This window comes from Rhagoletis pomonella, unplaced genomic scaffold, assembly GCF_013731165.1.
Source record: "Rhagoletis pomonella isolate Grant_MI unplaced genomic scaffold, Rhpom_1.0 Rhpom_scaffold_04997, whole genome shotgun sequence".
NCBI lineage: Eukaryota > Metazoa > Arthropoda > Insecta > Diptera > Tephritidae > Rhagoletis > Rhagoletis pomonella.
In genome coordinates this window covers 1-13,515 of record NW_023463545.1, presented here as the reverse complement: position 1 = coordinate 13,515, position 13,515 = coordinate 1, and the positions used below count along the sequence as shown (strand labels likewise).

The window sequence follows — 13,515 nt, the reverse complement described above, 5'->3', positions numbered from 1 at the left end:
ACGGCATTTTTTCCTTATCCATAGCAGGCGCAAAGTCAAGCTACATAGATACAAACATACATATTAGACAAAGTACATGTGGCACAATAACAAAACTTAAACAAGAAATTTTTGCGGTGAAGCAACAGTAAAAAAGATGCCGAAAAGCCAAACGTCCACCAAATGTTCGCGAGGACAATATGAAGTAATAAATTTCCGGTTAGCGTAGGCTTTCAAGTGGTTATCTTTCTTTGTGTGCGACCCTTGCGCTTTGGCTTGCGTACTCGCTATTGTTGTTTAGTTTGACGTCCAAAATGCATACATACATATATGTTCATGCTAAAATATGTTAGCATGTGTGGATTTGTGTGTACAATTTCTTTTACCAACAGTTTGGACAGCACTGCTCTGTTCGAAAGGTCTAAAAGATTTTTTTTTTATAGCTTGTCACTTTGCATATTGCCGATGTCAATTCAATTTACTTGAAGTGGGCGGAAAGTGAACAATTTTTTTGTACTTAAAGTGATTACAAGCAGCTGCACGCATCTATGCTTGTGTCTGTAAGTGCGTGTGTGTGTGTGTGTGTGCTGACGTATGTATGCGCTAGTAGTAGTTGCAAAGTGTGCGTGCGGTGGGTGTGGCAGCGGCCAATGTAAATTTGTCATGTTAGACAAGTTAGTTGTCAGCTGCTTTGTGGGAGTTGGCGCAACAATCGTACGCTCCCTTCGGTGGGTTGGTGCTGAGTTGACAATAGATTTCGGCGTACATGGCGTATGAGTAATATGATTTTAAAATTTCGACAAGTGTTATAAGAAAGATGTAGTATATAAGAAGTTTTTATTAAGCACATGCACATATTTGTATCTGCCAGCTTAAATTAAATGAAGAAAAAAATTATTTCCTCACAGCCAGTTTCACCACATTCATTTAAGTGAAAATTACTTTAATTTTCGAATTTTTGGTTTCACCAATCCACTTTAATTTGTTTTTAATTTTGATTTAAGTGACCTATAATTACATCAGAATAATCACACCCAGAGGTGTTACTCGTTTAATCAGCTGATCATTGTGTATCTGCTGCTTACTTGTATAGCAGCCCTGCTTTTACAACACAGCGTGCCAAAGCTCTCAGTACAAATGAAAGCTTTCGCTGGCCTAGTCTGTTTTACAACCACTTTTTACTCACTTAAATAAATAGCTTATTGAAACTGGAAATAATTTAAATGAGAATTATAAAAAAAATTAAATTAAAGTTGATTTCCATTTAAATGAGTTTGGTGAAATTGGCTGTAAGTATAGTATTTTTTCTTTAATTATGTACAGTGGGGAGCAAAAATGTCACACAGGCTACTTTTTTAAATATTAGCATATTTTTCATATTAAAACTTTTTCGTTGATTTTAAATTAAAATATTGTCTACGCTGTAGCTAAAACAGATGTTATCAATGTTTTAAACCAAAGAAAAAAAAAAATAGAAAAATTTTCTGGAAAATAGCGTTAATTTTAAATTTTCTTTTGCTATGGTCTTTCGCTTTTTTACATGAAACAAATGTCTATTATGAAAATTTGCGCAAAATATGTGTGTATATTGAAAATTAAAAAACCGAAAAAGACTTCAAACTTGCACGTTTCATAAAAACGTATAAAACTGCATACTCAGAAGTGTTTTACAAATTTATATCAAAAAGTTAGAAAATTTTATGAAAATATGAAGAATGTATTCTAATGTTTGTTTTTTTTTTAGTTTAAAACTTTGATTAAATATGTTTAAGCTATAGTATATATTTTAATCAAACATCAACGGAAATGTTTTATTATGAAAAATACATATGTATGGTAATATTAAAAAAAATATCATTTTGACATTTTTTCTCCCCACTGTATAGCCATTAAAATAATTTTATTAGCCACAAAAAAAAAAAAAAAAATACCTTTGCTTTGCTAATTTTTTCGACTACCGTACATAGTGAAAACAATAAGAGGTTTTATATTTTAGGTAACGAAACTTCTACATCGTTGCAAGATATTGAGAATTCCTCACACAAACAAAGTGATCATTCAAGAAGTCCAGGTATGCAAAGTCAAAAAATGAGTAGAAAACGTGGACGTTCAGTTATAGACAAAGACAAAGATGGTACAGTATCAAAGAGGCTGCGCATGGATGTAAATTTGACTAGTAATGAGGATTCAGAGTTTCGTAGTGATTTACAGGATAACCCTGGACAGGATGAATTGGATAATAATTTTCAAACTAAGCGATATTTTCCTCATCACTTGATTGGACTTATGTATCGATTAGACTTGTCGGTGCTTTGCTCACTTAGACAGTCTATGTATAAAAAGAAATATCCTTTATTATCGTTAGCGTTTGGAGATTCCGAAATTGATAAATTTAATGATATTGTCCTTCGTTATGAAAACAAATCTATTCATATAAAAATTGAACATGGAGATAACTATTACGTAAATAACGACATTGGTTATGCTCGATTATTTGCTAAAAAGAAACAAAATTTTTCTATCCATAATTACTTTGATAGTTTTGTTAAACATCTTATCTCTAAATCAGATAGTTTATCAAATAATATAGAACATCTTGTTTTATATACTAATTTAGGCCTCGATATTACAAAAGAAAATAATTTAAGAGAAAGAAAATTCAAAAATCTTTATCCTCTTAAATTTGATAGCATAAACATAGAAGAATTTGATATTTTAAAAGACTTTTTGTCTATAGATGACAATACGCAAGAGAGTGCTTTTTATCGATTTTCGCTAGATAAGACAACAAAAGAAGAACTTTTAAAACGGTTAGAATTTTCGTTGGCTGTGCAGAAATTAATAAAAGAAAGAAAAATTTCTCAGCAATTTGTAAAAGAAATAAAAGAAGCATTTTTCGATAAATTAGTGTTTGCAGTTAATCAGCCTAGCAGAGAAGAGTTGAACAGCATTATAAAAAATGAAATAGCAAAAAATAGTATAGTTCAAGATGATTATATAGCATTACAGGAAAGAGTGCTACGCGATTTAGCAGCTACCGAAAAGGATAACAAACTCGAGAATCATGTATCGAGAATTATATATGAATTCAATTTATTAATGCTCTGCTTGCACGATATGTTTTTGTATAAAAACATATTTTCCATAAATTATGAGGGAAGGAGTTATGATATATCTAATAACATAGCCCTTATTTATAAAGATAAAATCACTTACGTAAAGGCTTACAATGCAAATAGGGATATCGGTTATAGCCAGTTATTGGCCTCTAAAGGGAGTATGTTTTCTATTAATAAGTATTTTACCCTTTTTGTTAAGGAACTAAGAGAGAGTATGGAATACTTTGTTATCTTTACCAATGCAAATCTAGATCTTACAGAAGAAAAGACGTTAAATCTAAACGTGAGATCTAAAGATTTTTATCCTTTAAAATTTGATAACGATAAAGCTTTAAGAGATTGTTCGTGTATAAATGGAAATGGTCTTTATCGATTTGTGCAGGAAGAAACAAGAAAAAAGCTTTTAAGTATTTTAAAACTTCCAATTTCTCTGCAAAGAGAAAAAAGAAGATAGACGACTTTCTATTGAGAATGAACAAGAAATAAAAGAAAAATTTTTAGACAAACTAATATTTGCAATTAATCAACCTAATAGGGAAGAACTGAATGATATTATTAAAGATGAGATAGATATATCCAATGTTCCATATAATTATGAAGAATTACACGAAATAGCATTACGTTGGTCAGAGTCTCATGAATATGGCCCTCTTAACGAAGGAATAATGGAAAAGCTTTTGGTAGATATAAAAAATAATAGATCTAGTTATAAGAAGATTAAAAATAAAAACATTAATGAAGAAATAAGATTTGCTAAAAGTGTGATTGGTAGAGACGGGACACCTGCATTTAATCATTTCGTACATTTTTTAACTACAAGGGAAGGGATGAAGTGTCTACAAATTCTAAAGAGGGAAGGAATAGATCTAGCTCGTATGTCCAGTATTATAACTAAAGCAGGATCTAATGCTCCTAGAGCTTTTAAAGATTTATATGAATTGTGGTTTGATCAACAAGGAAATAAGACAAAATATCTAAAAACTCTAGAAGAGAAAGGGATAAATTTAACTAATATATCCAGTATTCTACACAAAGCAGGAATAAATGCGGCAAAAGCTTTTAAAGACTTGTATGACCTATGGTTTGATGCACAAGGAGATAAGACTCAATATTTAAAAACTCTGGATAAAGAAGGAATAGATTTAGCTCGTATGTCCAGTATTTTAAGTGCAGCAGGAGACAAAGCCGCAAAATCTTTTAAAGACTTGTATGACCTATGGTTTGATGAACATGGAAATAAAACTCGATATTTAAAAGCGTTAGAAAAAGAAGGCATACGTTTAACAAATGTGTCCGGTATTTTAAGCAAAGCACGACTTAATGCTCCTAAAGCCTTTAAGGAGTTATGCGATCTTTGGTTTGATGAAGAAGGAAGGACAACAAAATATTTAAAAACTTTGAAAAAACAAGAGATAAATCTAAACAATGTATCCAGTATTTTAAACGGAGCAGGACCAAATGCTGCAAACGTCTTTAAAGACTTATATAACCTGTGGTTTGATGAAAAAGGAAAGAAAACAATATATTTAAAAACTCTGCGGAAAGAAGGAATAAAGCTTTCTAATATGTCCAGTATTTTAAATAAATCAGGATCTAATGCTCCTAGAGCTTTTAAAAACTTGTATGACATTTGGTTTAATGAAGAAGGAAAGAAAACACAGTACTTAGAAGCTCTAGAAAAAGAAGGAGTAAACATTGCTACTATAACGGGTATTCTACGTGGTGCGAAACTTAATGCTCCTAAAGCCTTTAAAGAGTTATGCGATCTTTGGTTTGATGAAGAAGGCAAGAAAACACAATACTTAAAAACTCTAGAAAAAGAAGGAATAAATCTAACCAATATGTCTAGTATTTTAAATGGAGCAGGAGTCAACGCTCCTAAGGCCTTTAAAGATCTATATAATGCCTTTTTTGATAAACACGGAAAGAAAAAACGATATTTAAAGCATTTTATTAAAGGCAAAGGTAGGGAGGAGAGTTTTACAATGCATAACTTATCCGGTATTTTAAGTAAAGCGGGAGCTAAAGCTGCAGATGCTTTTGAAGAATTCCATAATGTTTGTTTTAATAACGAAGGAAAGGAAACAAAATTTTTAGATGATTTCTACAATATAGGCTTTAAACCAAGCAACTTATCCTCCATACTACATAGAGGAGGAATTCGTGCTTCTTCTATTCTAAAACGGTTCTATAGTATTTGTTTTAATAATGAAGGGAGGAAAACAAAAATTTTAGATGATTTCTATAATATAGGTTTTAAGCCAGGGGATATATGTATTATGTTGAGCGGAACACCAGATGGTTTAGAAAAATTGCATGATTTTTGTTTTTTAGCGAAAACCAAGAAGTATCTTAAGCATTTCGTAAATGATAAAGCAGGTTTTACGCTGAGTAATTTGTGTAATATATTATATGGAGCAAAACGAAATGTTTGTACCGCTCTAAAAGCTTTTCATGATGTTTGTTTTAATAATAAAGGAAAAAGAACAAAATTATTAAATGATTTCTATAGTGCAAATTTTAATTCATGTGATTTAACTGTTATATTATCCATGGCAGGAAATAATGCCGCTTCTATTTTAATAAATTTTCATGAATCTTGTTTTAATAAAGAAAGTTATTTAAATCACTTCTTAAGTGAAAAAACACTTTTCGAGCCGCTACATTTATCTAAAATATTACATGGAGCAGGTACTAAACTTTGTCATATTTTTGAAAAATTGCATGGTCTTTGTTTTGATAAAGCAGGAAATAAAACAAAATATTTAAACCGTCTTATTAAAAAGAACCCATCGAATGAGATAGTTAATATACTATATCAAAAAGTTAGAAAAGCTCCTTAACGACATAATATTAGTGGGTTAGGGAAAAGAAAATAAGGAAATATAAATAATCTTACAGTAGGCGAGTACAGTAGTATGGTTGGATAGCTCAGGTCTTTAATACTAGTAGTAATTAATTTTCGAATAAAAAGAAAAGTGTGTGATAGTTTTTAATTTTAAGAGTACAAAACGATGGCGTTCAAAATTTTGAACAGTTTTGACTATTTATCTTTTGTTTGTTCAATGTTCTTTTTTTGTATATAAAAATATAGATCTTTATCTATCAAATACAAATTCCACAAACTTTTCATCCCAAGTCCAATCATTTTAATTTTAATTTCTAGAATAATTTTTGATATGCAGTTTTATAGCTTATTAAATTCTAGTACAATAAAGTGCAAGGTTGAATTCGCTAAAAAATCGACTTGATTTTTGATATTCTTTTTTTTTTTTGCTGACGGTATTACGCATTTTCTTCTATACAAAGTTATTTTTTATATGGAAAAAAGGGCCTAACACCGTAAGAAAAAAGAAACTTCAAAAATCAGTGCTATAAGCTCTAAAATTGCATACCAAAAATTAGTTTAGAAATTCGATTTAAAATACTTGGAAATGGGATGAAAAGTTTGTGCAATTTTTAAATTTTTGTACAAAATTTGAATTTTAGACTTTTATGGTTTTTGTTGGACATGGAGCTGAACTTTAATGAAAAATTAATGAACCTTAAAAAAGCAAAAGAAAAGCGGTCAAAACTGGTAAAAATGTTGATGTGCTATCTTTTGTTGCGGGCTGTATATTATTCTTTTTATAAAAAAGGTTAAGTTTTAACCATATAAATTTTTCTTCGGATTGAATTTTATCTTTTTTATTTAAATTATTTGTTACCTAAAATTAAGGGAATCATTTTAAATAGCACACAGCCTCAGTATCTAAAACTAGCTGAGCGAGTCTTAACTAACCTTCTATATTATTTTGAATAAACTCTACTCATAAAATGCGTAAATATGGAGTAAAGAAAACTTTATCCTCTAACTACCACTTACAAACTCTACTCACTCCGTTAGTTTGATCCAATGCTAATTGCGGGCCAAAATCAATTGATATCACTATTTCGCCGCCTAATTGTAGAGCCCCCCACCTCCACGCTGTTGGTGCGGGACATATTTTCATACCATGATGATCTTGCTATATCAACTATGTATATCATGCTGTTGAAGCCAGTACCCACCTACAAAATTGATCAGTTGTCGCAAATTCTGGTATATAAGCAGATCATCATGTACCTGTGTACCTTCTGGGATATCTGGACAACGAACCCTTATTCTCTGCAATATTTCCTAATCTTATGACCCGTTTTTTACTGCCCTCAAGATAACGAACCGCAACTCATCGATTATTTCCTAGATCAAATAATGTTATGGAAGTATGGATCCTTATCAAAACGAAATTATACTGTAGGGACGCTAAATTGACACAAAATACGTAAACTTAATTTTGAATTACGTATCTGTATACCGTTTTTATAGATCAGGTAATTTTAATTTTCAAGATATTTTCATTTTAAGTTTGCATTGCGAATGAAAATAAAATTACAACTTTAAGGCCAGTATGCAGCTCTCAAGAAAAGCAAAAACTCCATATAAAATCATGTACAAGAAATGTCAAATGTTGTGTCAAATTTCCTTAAGGCAGTACGCAGTTCTTAAGAAATTTGCTAAGCTTTCTACTACGGTTTTCTAAAGTTTTTTGTGAAAAAAATGCACAAGGCAACCCAACTTTGCAACAGAAATATATGCCCGTTCCATTATTTCTTGAAGTATCGGATGCCAAAATTTCGTGGACATACACACGAATTAATGGCAATTTTTTTCTTGACCGTTTTCTTGAGAGCTGCATACTGACCTTTAACATCGAAAATATTACTCATACACTATGTAGGACGGGTGGTAGGACATTATTTCCTGCTCCTATTTAATACAAAAAATTATTTCACATTTTAAATTGTCCATTAAAACGGTGTTTATATATGTTTCGATTTTCGTTGTTAATAGCTTGATTAAAAAAAAAAAAAACGGACTTTAATGCAAATAAAAAAAAAATATACAAAAGATTTATTTTTCTATTTTCTTCTTTGCTAAAGCTTGATTTTTTTCATCAAAAATATCTTGGTGACATGATCTGATCTGGAAACATGGTATACATAATCTACGACTCAATATTAAGTTTACGTATTACGGCGTTTTTTTGTGTCATTTCAAAACTTGAGATTTATTTTTTGAGATTTCATTTGCAATATCAGAATCAAACGCAGTAGCAAAAATACGAAATCAGAATGCTGGAAAAAATCGATATTTTCTAACGGAGTGCAAAAAGATGGGCATTGATTCAAAAAACACTCTAACCTTTCTGCAAACTCGATTTAACAAACTTCTAACTAACCCTATATTTTCCCCATTATAATGCATAAAACACCTTTACTTACTATGACTAGACAAACCACTAAGATCAGGTGATGCTAATTCGGTACGGTGATACTAGAAACACTTACAAAAAAAAAAAAGAAAATATATATATTTCTTATTATAGGAAATATTCCTTAAAGTCCCTAACCACGCAAACATTAAAACTTGCCAGATTTTCTGATGGACAATTCTCTTTTGCAAACCGTAAAATCTCTAATATCTGATGTTTTATTCCAACTCCATCCACGTTTATCTACATTTGCCCTTAAATCTGCAGTTAATGCAGCGAATAGAGGTGTAATTACAGCTGTATCATCGGAAAAGATAAAAATGATTGTATGCTCATTAAAGCAATTGCATCCCCAAATATCCACAATGATTCACCTATATAGCTTGGGCGCTTAACTTCGGATTTGCCAATAGCACATTTGAAAGCGAGGAAAGGGGGGGGGGAGTCCTTAATCCCAGCCTGCAAGAATTTTGCCTGCAGGTACTGAAATTTCTTCATAGCACTAGCGCTGATCTATGTTTTTAGATTGGGCCGTGCATTACGGATCTGTATATCGTTTTCCTACTTAGATCAGATCATTTTCCCAACATAATTATTTTCATTTTTATAAAAAAATCACATTTTAACAGGGAAAAAATTAAATAAAAATATAACAGATTTTTTGTCAAACTTTAGTTCTTTTGCAAAAAAATCATAAAAATTAAATAAAAATGTCTAATATTTTCTTCTATGACCCTACCGTACATGGCGTACTCGTACATGCAAAAGCTTTTAAAGGCCGATATGATATTTGGTTCAATGAGCAAGTAAATAAAACACAATATTTAAAAAAAAGAAAAAGGAAAAGGAAAAGTTGCATAGTGTTTGTTTTAGTGACAAAGGAAACAGAACAGGACTTCTAGATGATTTCTATAAGGCAGATTTTACGCCAAGTAACTTATCATCTAAATACGTTATGTGGAGCAGGAATGCATGCTTCTTTTAATTTAAAAGGATTACATTGTACTTGCTTCAATGAGAAAAGAGAAAAACCCAAAAGTTTTAAATGATTTCCATAAGACAGTTTTACACCGCCTGATTTATGTGGTATGTTGACTGCAGTAGTCAATAGTTTAAAAGAGTTTCATAATTTTTGTTTTACGGAAGAAACAAACAAATATTTGAATCATTTCTTAATTAAGAAAAAAGGTTTTATACCAAAAAATTTTATCTAAGATATTGCATGGAGCACCAGCTAATATTTGTTCTGCTTAAAGAAAATTTCCATGATATTTGTTTTGATGAAGCAGTAAACAGAACACAGATTTTAGATGATTCTTATGAGGCAGGTTTTAGAGCAGGTGATTTGTCTTAATATATTATCCCTGGCAGGAAATAATGTCGAGAGATTTATTCACGAAACGACAAACAATCGAAAAACGAGTAGAGTCAGTGTACTAAAATAATAAGATGGAAGAGTTGCGCATATTAAAATTTGTAACACTCATTGAAACAGTAGAACAAAGGTTTTATTTACCTTCGTTTGAAGCGCGTGCGGTTAAGACTGATGGTAAATGTGTAACGATTTCACGGTGGCATATCTTAGGCTTTATTTGTGATTTCAGCGATAACACCAATAGCCTATTTGTCGCCTTCTTCTCTACCTTTTTCAGTTCAGTAGCATCATCAAGTTTTTGAGCGACGACAGAATACGTTTTATTTCCTGTTTATCTGACCAGTTGAATCTATTTATAGCTCTTCATAGGCCTTTTTATTTATTACATCAGCACCTTTTAGTTTTTTCAGCGCTTCTCCACTAGTTTCAACTGCATATTTAAAAAAGCACTAAGATATATCAACTTTTCAACTTTATCTTCTAACTGTTCTTCTTTTGTTTTCGGAAATTTTGTCAATTCAATAATTAGTACCAGGTTTGACGGAACTTTGCTCGAAATGTATATACTTTTTAAAGTTTCCAAGGTTTGGGTATAAAATAATTGTCGCTTGGAGATTTTTAATTTATATTTTTTTTTTGTTTGTAATAACTGTTAATGGAATTTATTATTTAGAACTACTGTGTAATATACACATATTTATGTATATTTTCGTTTGATATTTGAGCCTAATAAATACCTCAGCAATCAGCGAAATAAAATAAAAATAGAAAACTAAAAAAAAGTTATGTTGATAAACAAAAAATATTGCCAAAATTTTAGCCTATATGAAGCCGCAGAATTCTACAAAAAGAATATTTTGAGATAAATTAAAAACAATTTAGCTTTTGATATCTAATAAATTGCATTAAAAAATTGCATTATTTAAAAATAGGCTAGGATGGAGAGTACATATCTTGATTAAACTAAATACTACATACATACATACAAAGAAAGGCTTGTTGAAATTCATCAGATTTTAAAATTTTTTATTACAACCAAAAAACCTGTCAACCTTTATCTAGAATATTGCATTATTTCAGTTAAATTTTGTATAATCGAAAATAAGTGGCAACTTTACACTAGCATCCTAAGGGATAACATTTATTATATAAGTAAAGTTTTGTTTAAGGTTCTTTTTTTAGTAACCATGAATAGTAATATTGTAACTTTATTTTCTAAGCAAAAAATTAAATAAATTGACGATTCAAAATAAGTGGAAACCTTACTAAAAATATTTCTGAACTGTGGATTTTCCGAAAATATGTCCACTTGAAACCCATATTATGATGTTTTATTTAATTTGTAACTAATTTAGAATATGTGAAACCCCTTTACCAGTATCTATTTATAAAAATCCACAAAATCTTTAGAGAAACCTACATATGTATATGGATTAATATACATATGTATATGGCGGCTGCTGCGGCGCCTGGGGTCAAGCCCTGCTCAACCCAACATCGAAAAATAAAAAATCTTCTATCGCTAAGACTTCGGTGTTTTCCCTATTTTTCCTAACAAACTAATAGCGGCACAAAGCTCAAATAACTCCATTGAAAAAAAAGAAAAGTTTTTTCTAATAGCGATCGCCCCCGGCAGCCAATGGCAAACCTCTGAGTGTATTTCTGCCATGAAAAACAGCTTCTCATTAAAATACAATCGCTGTTGGGAGTCGGCATAAAATTGTAGGTCCCCCACCACCCATTTGTGTGACAACATCAAGGCGCACGCCACAAATCGGAGGAGAAGCTCGGCCAAAAACTAACATATGTGTAAGCGCCAATATATTTTTCCTTCAAAAGAATAAAATCCTCCATAAATTAAAAAAAAATTTCCACAATCTAGATACCATTTTTTGGAGTGGTTTTAATTTCAGAGTAAAAAAAAAATCACGTGATTTTTTTATGAACGAACTCCAACCTCGAAGATTGCCAACAAAATAAACTGAAAGTTCTCAATTTACATATCTAAAAACATCACGAAAAGTCCCAAAAAACACAGAGACACCAGATAAGTTGCCAACAAATTAAAACATCACCGAAGCATCCAGAAAAAATATCTCGAAAATACGGAGAATCCTGCAAAAGCCTGAACGGCTAAAAAAATGAGAAAATCCGGTCTTCCGCATTTCATCGCTTTTTAACAGCGATAAAAGCATAGACAGATAGCAGCGTTTATCCGCGAAAACTCGATAATTCGGAATTATCTCGGGAATTGATCCAGACTAAGCGCTACACTAAATTCCCTAACTTAGTACGGATCAATGGCATTTTCAGTGACAACACTAACCAAAACTCAGAGAACGTAGATAACACAGAACATGCAAATCTAGCTTGGACACCATACAAATTCAGGTAGGAATCCAATTGAAATTAAATAAGAACCCATTTGAGTTAGAACTTTAAGAGTATTTTTAAGTTATTTTACATAAAGAATGCAAGTTAATTTAATTTTTTAGAGTTTAAAGACCACAGCAACTATAACTACATTAAAAAAAAAAAATAAAAGTAAGAATTGAATAATCTAAACAAAATTTTTAAAGTTTTGCTGGCCGTGGGTTTCGAACTCATGACTTCGCGGCTCGCTTAATCCGCAATACTGCCGCCTGTCAGGGTAGAATTTCGATCAGATCAACTGCGCCGTTAATCCGGTTTAACGTTGCCGTCTGTCCATGCTATAAGCCAAATGAACCTTCATTCGAACTCAGTAGCACAGGGCGTATGCGTAACATTAAATAGAAACAAACAAGCTCTTCCTACATGGCGTATGAGTAACATTTTGTTTTTCATCTTGTTTTTTTTTTGCAGCGTCTAGTGCAAACGGCGAATCAAGCAACAACAATGTTGCTAGCGAGAAGACAACAAAGCCAACTACCACAGCTACAACAACAAAAACAACTACAACATAAGAAACAACAACAACCAAAACAACAACCAAAACAACAACAAAAACAACGACTCACAACACTTCCACATCAATGCAGCAACAGCAGCAACAACAACAACAGCTGTTGCAACAACAACACCAACAGCAGCAACAGCAACAACAACAGCTTCAACTGCAGACGACGCAAAAGCAATCACTGGCGCAGCAGTTAACCAACAACATAATATTGTTGCGCGGCTCACGGAACGAGAACGGACAGATTGTCATACAGAATAAGCATGGCATTATTAGTATTTATAATGAGCAGCAACCACCACCACAACAACAACAGCCGCAACAGCCGCAACAGCCGCAACAGCAGTTGGAACATCAGCAGCATAAGCAACAACAGAAAATTGATAAAACAAACGTTGCTGCAACATTGACACAATTGCCCACAACCACGACTGTTGCACGCAAATCAATACAAGCAACAACACATGCAACAACAACAACACCAACAAGCAAAAGCACGGTATATGTTGCCACTAAAGAAAGTGTTGCTGGTGGCGGTGGTGGCACTGGTGCTGGTGCAGTGGCTTCGGTTGCCGGGAGTAGCAGCAGCAGCGGCGGTGGCACTGCAACTGGCAATACAACCAATACCATTTTGCTGCAAACGCCAATCAATGCTAGCCAATTGGAGTCGGTGTTGCTGCATACGGCGAATATGAAGAAATCGTCCGCCAATGCTACAGCCGCAGATCGCCAGTATCTCTTCAAAACGGTGAGTAATTGCTACTTGCATAGCAAAAATCGAGTTTCGTTATCATACAAATATTCTATTTG

General features: G+C 32.1%; 1 protein-coding gene across 1 annotated transcript; it reads left to right on the top strand.

The window, feature by feature from the left end:
- Window positions 1–11,714: 11,714 nt before the first annotated feature.
- Window positions 11,715–13,453, top strand: LOC118754962 (probable basic-leucine zipper transcription factor Q; the record flags this gene model as incomplete). Its single annotated transcript, XM_036489825.1, has 2 exons — window positions 11,715–12,158; window positions 12,612–13,453. A coding segment is annotated over exon 2 (672 nt), but the record flags the coding sequence as incomplete, so codon positions are not given.
- Between the last annotated feature and the right edge of the window lie 62 nt (window positions 13,454–13,515).